Source organism: Chrysochloris asiatica, unplaced genomic scaffold (assembly GCF_000296735.1).
Source record: "Chrysochloris asiatica unplaced genomic scaffold, ChrAsi1.0 scaffold00155, whole genome shotgun sequence".
NCBI lineage: Eukaryota > Metazoa > Chordata > Mammalia > Afrosoricida > Chrysochloridae > Chrysochloris > Chrysochloris asiatica.
In genome coordinates, this window is record NW_006408673.1 from 6,403,758 (window position 1) to 6,419,652 (window position 15,895).

A 15,895-nucleotide genomic window follows, 5' to 3' on the forward strand; every position below is an offset into this window, starting at 1 on the left:
GATGTTTACAGCTGTTTCTCTTCATTTTGAGTTGTGGCCCATCAGCAAACGAAGGTTCTGTGCGCTTTTCTCCCATAAGCTTAACTCTATTCACGTCATCATGGTCAACTCTACTTTGTGTTGGCATTTGTTTTACCAGTTGCATTCTGAGTGCCTTCCCACCTGAGGGGCTCATTTTCCGGTCCTGTATCTGATAGTGTTTCTCTGCTATTCATAGAGTTTTCAGTGACTAGCGATTTGGAAGTAGTTTGTCACTCTTTCTTCCTAGTCTGTCTTTATCTGGAAGCTCATCTGAAACCTGTCCACCATGGGTGACCCTGATGGTTATTTAAAATACTGGTGGCATAGCCCTCAGAATCACAGCAACTCAAGCCACCACAGCACGACATCTGAAGAACATATCTGATGCATTAGACACTAAAGACCAAAGACCAGAGGAGTTGTTGGATGACATCAGGAACATCATATAGGAAGAAAGCAAAAGGTCATTAAGAAGACAAGAAAGAAGGAAAGGACCAAAATGGGTATCAGACAAGACTCTGAAATTTGCTCTCCAGCATAGACATGCTAAAGAAAATAGATGAAATGAGGTAAAAGAGCTGAACAGAAAATTTCAAAGCAAACCTTTGGAAGACAAAGTAAAATATTATAATGAAATGTACAAAGATCTGGAGTTCGAAAAAACAAAAGGGAAGAACACGCTCAGTACTTCTCAAACTAGGGAGCTGAAGAAAAACACAACCCTACACTTTAAATATTGAAGGACTCCATAAAAAAAAAAACAACAACAACAACACTCGTCTGTAAATTTGTCGTACTGTGGTGGTTTGTGTGTTGCTGTGATTCTAGAAGTTATGCTACTGGTATTTCAAATACCAGTAGTCACCCATGGTGAACAGGTTTCAAATGAGTTTCGAGACGAAGCAGACTAGGAAGGAGAGACGGACTACGTCCAAATATTTACACACTGAAAACATAAATAGCAGAACACTGTCAGATAGCACCAGAACACTGATTATTGAAACATAAAGAAGTACAACAGAATACTGTCACACAGTGTGCCAGAAGTTGAGCCCCTCAGGCTGGAAAGCACTCAAAATAAGACCTGCCTCCTCAAAGCAGAGTTCACCGAGATTATGTAAATGCAGTAAAGCCTTCTGGACCTTCATTTACTAATGGGGCACAATTCAAAATCAGGAGAAACCGCTTTAAACATCCATTAATAATTTAAACATAAAATATACAAAGTATGAATCTAGGAAAATTGGAAATTGTCAAAAACTAAACAGAATGCACAAACACTGATATACTGATATACTAGGCATTGTTGTTAAGTGCCATCAAGTCAGTTCCAACCTGTAGCAACCCCGTATAGGGTATCCAAGGAGCGGCTGGTGAGCTTGAACCACCAACCTCGTGGTTCAAACTGACTCTGCAGTCCAGAGCATTAACCCATAGCACCACATCAGGACTTCTAAGCATTACTAAGCTGAAATGGATTGGTATTGACCATTTTGAATCTGGCAACCACATGGTTTACTATGCCATACGGACAAATTGAGGATGGTTGGCATCACATTGATCATCAACAAGAACATTTCAAAATTTGTCTTCAACTATGCTGTCTGTGATAGGATAATATTCATAATGCCAACAAGACAGACCAATTAATATTACTATTACTCAAATTTACAAATCAACTAACTAAAGCCAGTGATGATGAAATTGAAGAACTCTACCAAAAACTTCAGTCTGAAATTTATCAAACATGGAATCAACATGTGTTGATAATTACTGGTGACTAGAATGCAAAGGTTGGAAACATTGCTACATTTGAACCCTTTGCTGCTGACACTATACCATTTCATCTTACTGGAGGTCTTCTTCTTTTCCTTAATAAGCCTTTTACGTTAACAAACATAATATTCTTCTACAGGGACTGGTTCCTCTTGAAATTATGTCCATAGTGTGAGAGAAGTCTGGCCATTCTGGCTTCCAAAGAGCATTCTGGCTGTACTTCTTCTAACACATCTATTTGTTATTTGACAATCCATGGTACTTTAATATTCTCCTCCAACACCATAACTCAAATGCACCAATTCTTCCACAGTCTTCCTGATGTACTAGCAAACTTGCAGATACGTAGGGCTTAGATCAGGTGCAGCTTAGTCCTCAAACTATCATCTTTGCTCTTGAATACTTTACAGCAGATTTGCCTAATGCAATATGACGTTTCACTTCTTGACTGCTGCTTCCAAAAGTGATGATGGTTCATCCAAACAAAATTAAGTCATTGACAACTTCAATCATTTCCCAATTTATTTTGATGTTATTTATTGTTTGGTCCAGTGGTGAAGATTTTTTTTTCTTTACACTGAGGTGCAACCTATACCAAAGACTGTGGTCTTTGATCTTCAACAGTAATTATTTTATGCCCTCTTTGCTTTCAGAAAACAAGGCTGTATCATCTGCAATGTTAATGAGTCTTCCTCCAATCCTGATGCCACAATTTTTTTTCATATAATCCAACTTCTCGGAATATTTGTGCAGCATAAAGACTGAATATGTATGGAGAAAGAAAACAAACCTAGTGCACACCTTTCCTAATTTTAAGCTATTCTGTGTTCCCTTGCTCTGTTCAAACAACTGCCTCTTGGTCTATGTATAAGATCCTCATGAGCACAACAAAGTGTTCCAGAATGATCATGCTCTACAATGTTATTCATAGCTTCTCATGATCCACATACTGAAAGTCATTTTGTAGTCAATGAAGCACAGGTAAACATCTTTCTGGTCTTCTCTGCTTTCATCCAAGAGCCACCTGATGTTAGCAATGATATTCCTCATTCTAAGCCCTCTCTTTACTCCAGCATGAACATCTGGAGGTCCTCTGTCAATGTATGGTTGCAGCCACCTTTTTATTGTCTTTAACAAAATTTTCCTTGCATGCAATACTAATGATAATGTCCACTGATGTTCGCATTCCCTTCAGTCACTTCTCTTTCGAATGGGCAAAAAATATGGATCTCTCCCAGTCTTTTGACCAGATAGTTAGGTGTCTTCCAAATTTCTCAGTATACATGAGTGAGTGCCTCCAGTGCTATATCAGTTTATTGAAAAATTTCAATTTGTGTTCCATCAAGTTGTGGAACCTTGTTCTTTGTCAATGACTTCTATGTACCTTGGACTTCCTCCGTCAATACCACTGGCTCTTGATTACACGTGATCCCCTCAAATGAGTGAAGATCATCCATTTCTTTGTGGTATAGTAACTCTGCATATTTCTTCCATCTTCATCTAATGCTTTTTGCATCATTCAATATTTTGCACATAGAATCCTTCAATTTTTCAGGTTGAGACATGAATATTTTCTTCAGATCCCACTGCTGGAAAAATACTGAGTGTGTTCTTCCCTTTTGGTTTTCTAACTCCACATCTTTAGACATTTTGTTATAATATTTGACTTGGTCTTCTCAAGATGACCTTTGAAATCTTCTGTTCAGCTGTTGTACCTCCTCACTTCTTCCATTTGATATTGTATCTCTACACTGGAGAGCAAATTTCTGAGTCTCTTGTGACATCCATTTTGATCTTTTCCTTCTTTGCTGTCTTATTAATAAACTTTTGCTTTCTTCCTGTATGGTGTTCTTCATGTTATTCCATAACTCTTCTCATCTTTGATCTTTAGTGTCTAATGCTTCAACTCTGTTCCTTAGATGATCTCTAAATTCAGGTCAGATATATTCAAAGTCATATTTTACCTCTTGTGGACTTGTTTTCAGCTTAAGCCTAAACTTGCATATGAGTGAATGATGTTCTATTCCACTGCCCCTGGCCTTGTTTTGGCTGATAATATGGAGCTTTTCCACTGTCTCTTTCCTCAGATGCAGTCAGTTTGATTTCTGTATATTCCATCAATTGAGAGCTATGTGTACAGTCATCTTTCATGTCATTTTAAAAAGTATTTACACTGAAGAAGTCACTGGTTTTGCAAAATTTTATCATGCAATCTCCAGCATAATTTCTATCACCAAGGTCATATTTTCTAACTACTGAACCTTTTTCTCTATTTCCAACCTTTGCATCCTAATTGCCAGTACCTAGTAATACATTTTTTTGCAAGTTTTAGACTGAAGAAGTTCATGGCCTCCTTTCATCAGCAACTAGAGAAGACAAAGTCAACTATTGTAACAAAGTGTGCAAAGACCTGGAGTTAGAAAACCAATAGGGAAGCACATGCTCAGCATTTCTAAGCTGAGGGAACTGCAGAAGAAATTTAAGCCTCCATTTGCAATACTGAAGTCATCTATGGGCAAAATATTGAATGATGCGGAAAGTATTAATAAGATGGAAACAATAGAGAGTCACTGTCCAAAAAGAAATGGTCGATGTTCAACCATTTCAAGAGGCAGCATATAATCAGATCCAATAATATTGATGGAGGAAGTGCAAGGTGTATAGAAGGCACTGGCAAAGAACATGGCACTCGGAATTTATCAAATACAAAATGCAATCTATCAATAAATTGATGCGGCACAAGAGGCTCAGATATGACAAGAAATTTGGAAGACGCTACCTGGGCAGAAGACTGGAAAAGATCCAAATTATTTCCCATTCCAAAGAGAGATGACCCAACAGAATCTCTATGCAAAGGCTTAAGACTCTGTGGATCATAGCAAGCTATGGACAGCATTGAGGAGAATGAGTATTCTTGAACACTTAACTCATGTGGAACAGTCATTCAAATAGAACAAGTGGACACTAAATGGTTTAAAATCAGGAAAGGCGTGTGCCAGGGGTGTATTCTTTCTGCACACTTACTCAGTTGGTATGCTGAGCAAATAAGGCAAGTAGCTGGATTATATGAAGAAGAACATGGCATCAGGATACAAGAAAGACTCATGCATTAACAACCTGTGATGTGCACATGATACAAGAAGAAATCTTAAACTACCTAACACAGAAGATCAAAGACCACAACATTCGGTATATGGATTGCAACTCAATAAAAGAAAGCAAAAATCCTCACCATTACACCAATAAATAACACCATGAAATGGAGAGAAAATTGAAGTTGTCAAAGACTTCGTTTTACTTGGATCTACCTTCAACAGTCATGGAAGCAGCACCAAGAAATCAAATGACATATTTTGTTAAGTAAATCTGCTGAACAAGACCTCTTTAAAGTGTTCAAAAGCAATGACATCAGTTTGAGGAAGACTAAGGTGCACCTGACCCAAGTAATAATATTTTCAATTGCCTTATATGCATGTGAAAGTGGGTCAACAAATAAGGAAGACTGCAGAAGCAATGATGAATTTGAGTTCTGGTGTTAGAGAAGAATATTTAGAATACATGGACCATCAAAAGAATAAACAAATCCATGTTGAAGAAGTACAGCAGAACGTTCCTTAGAGAGTTCCTTTGTCTCTCATACTTCAGATAGATTATCAGGAGGGGCAAGTACCTGGATAAGGACATCATGCTAGGTACAGTGGAGGGCCAGTGGAAAAGAGAAGACTTCAACAAGATGGATAGACACAGTGGCAACAGCAATGGCCTCAAGAATGACAACGATTGTGAGGATGGTTCCAAGACTGTATGGTGTTTTGTTCTGCTGTGCATAAGGTCACTATAAGTCAAAACTGACTCACCAGCACCTAACAACAGACTGAACAACTATGATGAAAGGATACAACTGTGATACACACCTTTCCTGATTTTAAACCCTGTAGTATCACCTTGTTATGTTCAAATGACTCACTCTTTTATATCTGCAGGTTCCACTAGAGCTCAACTAAGTGTTCTGGAATTCTCATTCTTTGCAATGGTATCTATAATTTGTTAAAATCCATAGATCGCATAATTAATAAAACGCAAATAAATATCTTTCTGGTACTTTCTTATCTCAGTAAAGATCTATCTGACATTCATCTTGACATAATACCAGAGCCTAAACTTATCAACCTGCGAAAAACTCCAAAATTGGATAAAATGTATGAAACAAAACTGTTTTCATATATAGAACAATAGGTAGTACAGGATTGTGATCACTAAGAAAAATGAAATAAACAAGATTATGTATGGATGCAATTTCTACACCACTACAAAGGAAGTCCTGGTGTGATGCTGTAGGACATGCATTAGACCGCAAGGTCAGTTTGAACTGCAATGTCAGTGCTTCAAATCCACCAGCCGCTCCTTGGAAACCCTATACAGACAGGGTCACTATGAGTTGAAACAGGTTAAACAGCACTTAACAACAACAATAATACAACGGGAAAGGAAAACCATGCAAAATTTGGATGTCTCACAGAATTGAGAAGCATGGCTAAAAACATCAGAGAAGAGTATTGAATAGGAAGGAGTTATATATAAAAGCTCTAAAGATCAGCACTAAGTCTTTGTGTTAATATCAAGGAATGCATACCTATCATAAAACTCAATAAGGTAGGGTCAAAATTCTAGAAGCTGTAAATCAAATAATTCCTTTAGCTAATACAAAGCCAAGAGTCTTGGTGTGGCACTGTAGGGTAAGGACTGGACTGTTAATCACAGGGCAGGTAATTCAAACTACCAGCTGCTCCTCAAATACCCTGTACGTGGTCAGAATGAGTTGGAACCAACTCAACAAGAATATAAACCCAGAAATTGTTTGAGTATCTATTAAGGTCATTAAATTGAGATTCATGAATGGCTACGCCTAAATGTTGTTGTTGTTGTTGTTAAGAGCTGTCAAGTTGGTTCTGACGCATAGAAACCCTGCACAGAAATGAAGCTGGTGGGTTGAAACAGCTGACCTTGCAGTTAGCAGTCTAGCGCTTATCCTATCGCAACAGATCAGGACTTCCAGGTCTAAATTATAGACGTAAACTAGTCCAAGAAGCAAGAAATATGGCTCATCAGTATGAGCAAAATTACAGTAATCAGCAAATGAGAGAGATTATAGAACAAACAAAAATATTAAATAACTATTATAAGTACGCAAAATATTCTGAAGAAGCTAAAAAGACTCCATAAAAAATAAATTGAAATAAAGATATTAAACAGAACCAAACAGAATTTCATGCTATTGCTGTTAAGTGCCATCAAGTCTATTCCAAGTCATAGCAACCCTACATAGGGTTACTGAGCTGGTGGATCTGAAACATCAACCTTATGGTTAGAAGTCCATTACATATCCTTTAATACCACACATGGACTCCAAATAGAATTTAAGAGATAAAAATGTACACTTTAAAGATTAGAACTATTGGTTTTTACTTGTAAAGAGCAAAAGAGAAAGACGGAAAGAGAAGACTCAAAAGACAGAAACAAAAAACTCAAAAGACTCAGAGCAGAAACTAGTCTACAGGGCTAATGGCCTACATGAGTCATGGCCTCATCCATTCTGAGACCAGAAGAACAAGATGGTGTCCAACTACTACAAATGGTCGTTCTGAACAAGATCACATAGATGAACCCTAAAAGACTGGAAGGAAAACACAGAACAGAAAAATTTCAAATTCCAGATTTCCTGAATCAATTGTGATCAGAGGGCTGCCTGAGTCTATCATCCTAAGAAACTATTTTAACCTAAAATCAAAACTATTCTAAAATCGTCTTTTAGAAAACTTAATAGAGAAGAATACAAAACACAGAAATTACCCATGTTTACAGTGTGCTGTGGGTTACAGCGCTAGGCTGCAAAATTGGTTTAATCTGCAAGGTCGGCAGTTTAAGCTCACCAGGGTCGCTATGGGTTGGAACCGACTTGACAGCACTTAACAACAATACAAGAATAAAAGTCAACTTTAAAGCAAAAATGACAAGATAATGGGGCTTGGAAACTAGAGTACCAGAATTAGAAGGAACAGAATGTAATGAAAGAGAATGCTGACTCATTGTTAAAAATATAACTGTTATATTTTATATTATGTTATAAATTAGTAACCTAATTTACGGCATAGCATAAACATTCACTGAGAAAGACAATATTATTTAAAAACATACATGTATAATATCTGAAATTAAACTTTCAATGCATATGATTAACAGACTGCATCAGAAAAGATCAATTAACTTTAAGTATAGAAATAAAAGCAATCCAAAAAATGAAAAGATTTACGGGGGGAAAAAGTCAACAGACGTCAGTAGATCTAAAGGACAATATCAAAGGAGGTAATATATGTGTAAATGTAGTCCAGAAAGAAGGAAAAAGGAAAGAAGCAAGACAAGAAAATGATATTTAAAGAAACAATGACCAATTCCCCTAAAATTTTATAAAAATTATATAAGCTCCCAAAGATGCAAGAGCCCTGTTACAAATAGATACAAAGTAAACCACACTGAAAAACAAGTTTCTGAAAATCAATGACAAAACCTCAAAAGCAGCCAGAGAAGTGATTTTTGATTAAAAAATAAATAAAAGTCTAATAAATTTAACATAATGAATTGGAGTCAAGACACATCATAAACTAAGGTACAGCTAATCAGAGACAGATTAAGGATCTACTGAGTTAGCAGATACGGTCATAAATCTCTATTGTTGTTGAGCGTCAACTCAGTTCCAACCCACAGTGACCCTCTATAGGGTTTCCAAGGAGTGGCTGGTAAGATTGAACTGCTGACCTTGCCATTCAAACCAATATTGCAATCCAACGTACTAAACCACAGTGCTACACCAGGACTCTTAACTTCTAGAGGACATTAAAATAAGCCTGGCAATGTAACAAAAATGGAGAAAATAACATTTACTTGAACTTTTCTAAGGGGCAGCTAACTAATTGGTAGGAAAGTTTGATAAACAGCCTGAGGTTCAAAATATGTTCCCTACCACCATCACTACCACATTTGCAAAGGACCAGTAAATTACAAGAAGAAGGGTGAATCCTACTAATTGACAAGCTTTTGTTCATTTAAGTTTGAGGGCCAGAACTACCTATTCAGATTCACAGAATTGATGCATATAGTTTTCTTTCTCTACCCTTTTTTCTACATAAATGTTGAATATATATTTTAAAGATTGGCAATTTGAATAAGGACCAAATGTATTATCCTGCCTAAAAGTGCCAATTCTCTTAGTCCATACCTGTGACCAGTCATGACTGGTTGTAAATGTTATCTTAATTTATCTCTTACCATAAAATCAACTTTTATCCGATACATATAAATTTTCAGCTACTTACAAAGCTGCTAATGTATATGGGAAAAGGGATACTTTTAAATACCAAAGAGTATTTAAATGTTTCTTACCCACTGTCCTTTATCTCCTTGAAGTTTACTGAAGAATAACTTTAATTCTCGAACTGTCAAATTGTAACTAGCCAGCACTCCCAACATGTCAACTAAAAGATCTGAAAACCAAAACACAACAATAAATAAGTAATTAAGGTATATGTATTTCATGATGGATTTAATATACTATGTTTACTTAAGGGTTCAGACACTGTAGATGCTCAAATATTCCTTAAATAAATGCTGTAGACTACATTAAGAAAAGTAAAATTTTTAATTCAAGTGTTATTTCTTCCCATACATTGTTATAGAAAATTCATACCTGCTATCATACTGTCAACGTTTTCAATTTTATCAAGCACTTTTTCAACAAGGCCTACTTCAGTACAGATTTGAAGATTCCGTATGCTTTTTTTCAGAATGGCGGTAAACATGCTCCAGATTTCTGCTTGGCAAGTAATGTCACATTTTTCCAGTAGGTCCACCATGCAGATGATACTCTCACCTTCTTGGATAATGAAATTCATTTCCAAATCAAACTGTCCTCCTACCAGCTTTCAAAGAAAAACAAAAAATAAAAATAAAATCATTACCACTTGGTTAATTATACATACATTACTAAATCGTAGTTTGGCAGTAACTAGACACAAACATTCTTTCTGTACCCCACACCCACCACAAAAAAACAAAAAACTTTTATATCAAAATAAAGCAAATAGATAAACAACCCAATTTAAACAGGGAAAATAACTTGAAAGGATATTTCTCTAAACAAAATAAATAAATGGACAACAGGCACAGGAAAAATGTTGAACTGATCAATAGTCATTGTTTTTGTTAAATCAGTTCTGAACCACACACCTTACAGTTAGCACCCCATTGTTCATCTGACAGGACAACACCAGAGTCCATTAGGAAATGCAATTCAAAACCATGATGAGGTACTACTTCATAACCATTATTTTTTTTTTTTAAGTGGGGGTGGGGGTGTTTGCAGAGTAAAACAAAATTAACAAGTGTTTGTGAGACTGTAAAACAATTAAGAGTCCTCATACCTTGCTGGTAAGAATAAAAAGAAGCTGAACTGTTGTGAAAAAGAGTTTGGAATTCCTCAAAAATTAACCAAGTACGTAATTGCCATATGACCCCAAAGTCCTATTCCTAGGTGTAGACTTAAAAGAACTGCAAACAGTACATGCATGTTCACAGCAGCACTTTCATAGGAGAAAACAGTCCAAATGTACATCAACAAAAAATTGGATAATATATGTGGTATATCCATGCAAAAGAATAGTATTCAGCCAAAAAAAGGAACTAAGTACTGATACGTAGATACAGCGTGAATGGATGTCAAAAACATTAAGTAAAAGAAGTCAAATGACGAGTATCATATATTATATAATTCCATTTATATGAAATATCCAGTTAGATTAAATCCACAGAGAGAAAAGGCAGGTTGGTGACTGCCAGCAGCTAGGGAGGGAGTACTAGCAAGAAACTGCTTAATGAATAAAGGATTTCCTTGGAGTAGTGGAAAATATTTTTTAACTGAATCAAAGAAGTGATTGAACGACACTGTGAATTTATTACATTTCACTTAGAATTTTCATGTATATGAATTTCACTCAATATATTAGTTTTTAAAGACAGCTTTAAAAAGAAAACTTCTAAATATATATTCAGGTAAGATAGCACACAAAGACAGACTTGAAAACATAAACATGAAAATGTTTTTCAACCAAAGCAAATATAAGATGCGTTAGATTTATTAATAATTACATAATGCCCTCCTAACAAAGACCTAATTGAAAATATAATTGTTTCTAATTCAAAATTTCATTAATGAATTATCAACTCTATTGACTACCCATAGCAAACTCAATGCCCTTCTCTATTATGCAATCAAGGTTGGAGAACACCAAACAAAAATGAAAAGGTAAAAAAGTCTCAAAGATTAAATATAATACTTGAAGTTTGTATTTACCAAATTTCTAGTTTGTTACTGGATAACAAAAATAAGAACTCCCGGTGCAGTGCTGTGGGTTAATATGATAAAATGCAAGGTTGGTTTGAACCACAAAGTCAGCAATTTAACCTATGTAGGGTAGCTATGAGTTGGAACTGAGCCAACTGCACTTAATAACCAACAACAGCAATGCATTTTGATAGTCCACTCTTCCTTAGCAAAAACCAGAGTAACTTAAACATAGTAAGTCACATGCCCAAAGTCAGTCATCAATTAAAAGTATTTCACAGACACTGCTGTTATTGTTTGAACCACTGAGCTTGTGGTTGGTTAGCAGTCCTGTGCTTATCTTACCACACCACACCAGGATGTCCCTTCATTGATACTGTTATTGTTAAATGGTGTCGAGTTGATTCCAACTCATAGTGACCCTATACAGAGTTTCCAAAGAGAGAATGGTGAATTCAAACCTCCGACCTTGTGGTGCAGACAGTCCAATGCATTATTGCACAACACCACACCAGGACTCCAGTGATATTAGTAACAGAAAAATCCATCTCAAAGGCTATACGGATCTTTACTTACCTTGCCATTTCAACCACACCATTCCCACAAAGAGGAAAAGTTTACATTTAAAAAGACCCAAATGTTTAAAAATACTTTTAGAAATACTTTTGCAGAGTTACAATTTTATTAGATTTCTTTTTTAATATGTCTCTCAGAAATAGTTACATACAGGGTTCATCTACACTTCAACCTACCCAAATACTTGGTGGAGTTTTTTGTTAATCATTACTAAATCCAAAAGGTAGACAAGAATTATGAGAAAATAAACTGTATAATACAAACCATTTGCCATCAAATCAATTCTAATTAACAGTCACCCTATGTGTATCAGAGTACAAGTGTGTTCACCTCCCCAAGTGGCTGATTTTTTTTTTAAACAGATAGCCAGGCCTTTCATCCAAAACACTTCTGAGTAGCCCTGAACCACTAATCTTTCAATTAGCAGGAGGAATGTTAACCTTTTACCCTGCCAGTGGTAGAATTCTCACCTTCCATATGGGAGAACTGGGGTCAATTCCCAGCCAATGCATCTCTAGAACAGCCACCACCGGTCTTAACTGAAAGCTTGCAGGTTGCTGTGAAGCTGAACAGGTTTCAGCAGAGCTTCCAGACTAAGGTATATTAGGAAGAAATGCCTAGCAATCTAGTTCAGAAAACTCAACCAATTAAAAACACTATGCTTACAATGGTCAATCCCATTGAGCATAGGGCCACTATGAGTCAGGAGGTTACCTAGATGACAGTTGACAATAAACTTTACAATATTGAATCAATACCTCATAAAAGATTAATAGATATAACCAAGCATAATTTACTCCAGAAAAGCAAAGAGGTTTCAGAATTAGAGAGCAATTAAGACTCCTTAGAGCCAGAGACCTAGATTCTGCAAAAGATGTAAAGTTGCATTAGATGGAAATAAACAAAAATGAGACAACTTGAGACAGTATCTACATGCCGGGAAATATGAACTCCTGGCAAGCACAACGGTAAATGCACTGATTTCTTCCAGGAAAGTTCTGGAAGAGATTTGAGTGTACAATTCTCAGGATTACTGATACCAAACAGTATGCAGGGATCACAAGTAGGTTTCTTTAAAACAGCCTCTCGGTATGACTGAGTCAGTTCTCCTGGCTTCGTGGTCCTGGTTATGAAGTGTAACACGCATTGTTCCCTAGTCCACCTAGAAATTATGCCAATTCTATGAAATGTCCCATTTTCCTTAAAATAGCTGAAATAAATTATACTATAGAAACCATATACTATATGGTGGTGGCTGTGTGCCGTGGAGTCGGTTCCAACTCATAGCGACCCTGCACAGGATTTCCGAGGCTGTAAACTTTACGGGAGCTGAACGCCTCATCTTTCTCCTGCAGAAAAGCAGGTAGTTTCGAACTGCTGACCTTAAGGTTCGCAGCCCGATTCGTAACCACTACACTACCAGAGCTCCTTTGTTGTTGTTGTTGTTAAGTGCCGTCGAGTCGGTTCCGACCCATAGCGACCCTGTACAGGGTTTCCGAGGGTGTAAATCCTTACGGGAGTAGAAAGCCTCATCTTTCTCCCGCGAAGCGGCTGGTATTTAGGAATATCTAAATCTTGTTAAGTTTCCAGAAATTAACCTATAAATTCAATGCAATGAAATATTTTTCTGAAACCTGATAAAGTGATTTCAATTTCAACCTAGAAATAAAATGTATGAAAATAACCAAGGGAAATTCTGTATAAATAGAGTTTGGGGGCAAGAAGAGAATCCTCAGACAACTGTTGTTGTGGATGCTAAGTCCTGGTTCCAACTAACAGAGACCCTGTATAGGGTTTCCAAGGAATGCTTAATGAGTTTGAACCACTGACCTGGTGGTTCAAAGCAACCTTGTGATCCAGTGCCACACAAGGATAACTAGTGAATAAGTGTTATCAGGACTGATTGTGAGGGTTGTAAATGTAAAGGTAGACATTTTGTGGCAAGGAAGGGAGTGATTAACTTTGCAGTCTAGGAGCAGGAAGTGATTAACTTTGCAGTCTAGGAGCAGAGGTCCATGGAACCATGAAGGGAGAAGAGTGGAGAGCAGGATCCTACCTAGAGAAGCAGTGATCCCTGAGATGGAGGCAGAGATGATGATGTGAAGAGATGGAGCAGCTGGAGACTCTGGACTCAGAGAGGGAGAGGGCCTGTGTGATGAGGAACAAGGGGGTGGGGGTGGGGGGGCAGGAAGGAGACACGGAAACAGGGGGGAGGGGCAGTCTTGTAGGATGTAATCTTTGGTTGGTTGGTGATGCATGGAGGGAATTGTAGCCATGGCAATGAAACAATATACGATAGGATGACTGTAAAATTAATATTCTCCCATGTAAAGTATCACATAATTCACAATAAAACTTTAAAAAATAAATAAAAGTAAACTGAAAATAAAGCAGTAACTATAGAGTTTGGAATTCCTGAAATAATATAAATACATAAGTAGAAAAAATTATTTGTACCTGCAATCATTAAATGGTATTATGATGATTTTTATTTTAAAAAGCAGATTTTAATATTTATTTCACATCATATGCCAAAATTGATTTAAATCATGGAAATGTCTAAATTTTAAAAACTACAAGTTGAATTGAAGCTACAAAATGTAAGAAATTCTCAAAAACAAAAAAAGTAGCAGCTTATAGAAATATAAAATTGTATGAGGAAAAGTGATTACAGTATTTTCATTTGGGAATAAAAAGTACTAGGAAGAGAGACAAACAAACAAGATGGCAGATCGGGTGGCAGATCGGGTGGAAGTGCAGTAAAGGAGCTCCGCCAAGAACACAGAATACCTGACTAAGCAGGCTCAGGGGCTGATCCCCGAACTCTGAACCACATATAAAGGAATATTTAGAAGAATGGAAGGTTCACAGCTAGGGGAATTTGTGGCAGAAGCAAGAAATCTATTGCTTTCTAGTCCAAGACGCTTGGCTGCTCCAGGAGCGGCCATCTTGGGTGAGACCACGCGGGGGAAGGATCGAAGAGGCCACAGACACCTGGCAGAACCGCTGAGATAAAGGTGTGGACATTCCTCTCTTTTGGTAGCTGTTCATTGGTCCCTTGCTGTCTGTGCACCTCCATTCTGGTGACTATAGGGGTGCCTGAGCTAGTGGGCACCCCATCCCTACCCTCGGAGTATTCAACCACGCATGCGCACAGATCTCCTCGAAATTTAAAGATACAAGTTTCCAATTAAAACCAAACGGCCACAGCCAGCCTTGAACTGTTTACAACTAGAAAAAAGACCTGAACGGGTATTGTGGAGCAGGACAAGCAGACAAAAGAGGAAATAGGCCGAAAATTAAATCCTAAGTTACGTCAAAACGATCAACAGTGGTATCTTGAAACTTCTTAGGAAGAAGAGTGAAAGGGAAACCCATTTCCTGATCACATCTACCTGGAGGCATTCAGAAAGCACAAAAAATACCAAAATACATACCCATCTAAGTATTAAGTCCACAGATAACCTGAAGATGCCAAAAAGCAGAAGCAGATGACCATATCTGCACACGTCCAGAAACGAGATAAAGTGACTGAGGCAAATGAGCTGGAAGTAGACCGACACTCCATACTAGAAGATAGGCAGGCTTTGGAAACGCCTGAGAAGGAATTCCTAAAAATGATTATAAAAGATATCAAAACACTATACAATGCAGTTGAGAAAAACAAGGAAAAAGTCAGGAAAGTGCTACAGGAACAATCAAATAAGATAGAGCATTGGAAACAATTCAAAACGCACAGAAAGAGTTCCAAATGATTAACAGAATATCAGAAATGGACAATACATTGAAAGGGCAAAGGAATAGAACTGAAGAGATAGAGCTAGAACTAGTGAGCTATAAGATAAATCTCTCAACACTACTAAGATAGAACAAATACAAAAACGGTTTTTAAAAAAAATCAGAAGAAGGCCCAAGATTCATGTTGGATAACAAGAAGCAGAAAAACATGAGAATTATTGGCATTCCAGAACAGGAGGAGATAGTTGAAGAACTTCTGAAAGAAAATTTTCCTAACATCATGAAAAGTGAAAAGATAAGCATTCAAGAAGCATCCCCAGGATGGACGGACCCTAAAAGACATTCACTAAGACATATAATAAGGAGCTCTGGTAGCGTAGTGGTTACGAA

General features: G+C 37.1%; 1 protein-coding gene across 2 annotated transcripts in view; it reads right to left on the reverse strand.

Moving 5' to 3' along the window:
- Nucleotides 1–15,895, reverse strand: part of LRBA (LPS-responsive vesicle trafficking, beach and anchor containing) — a 944,588-nt gene that overhangs the window by 820,768 nt on the left and 107,925 nt on the right. For both annotated transcript variants that reach the window (XM_006870875.1, XM_006870876.1), the window contains exons 2-3: nt 9,539–9,770; nt 9,235–9,335 (exon numbers count right to left, since the gene is read on the reverse strand). In XM_006870875.1, coding sequence (XP_006870937.1) covers nt 9,235–9,335; nt 9,539–9,770 — 333 coding nt within the window. The remainder of the gene's footprint in view (nt 1–9,234; nt 9,336–9,538; nt 9,771–15,895) is intronic.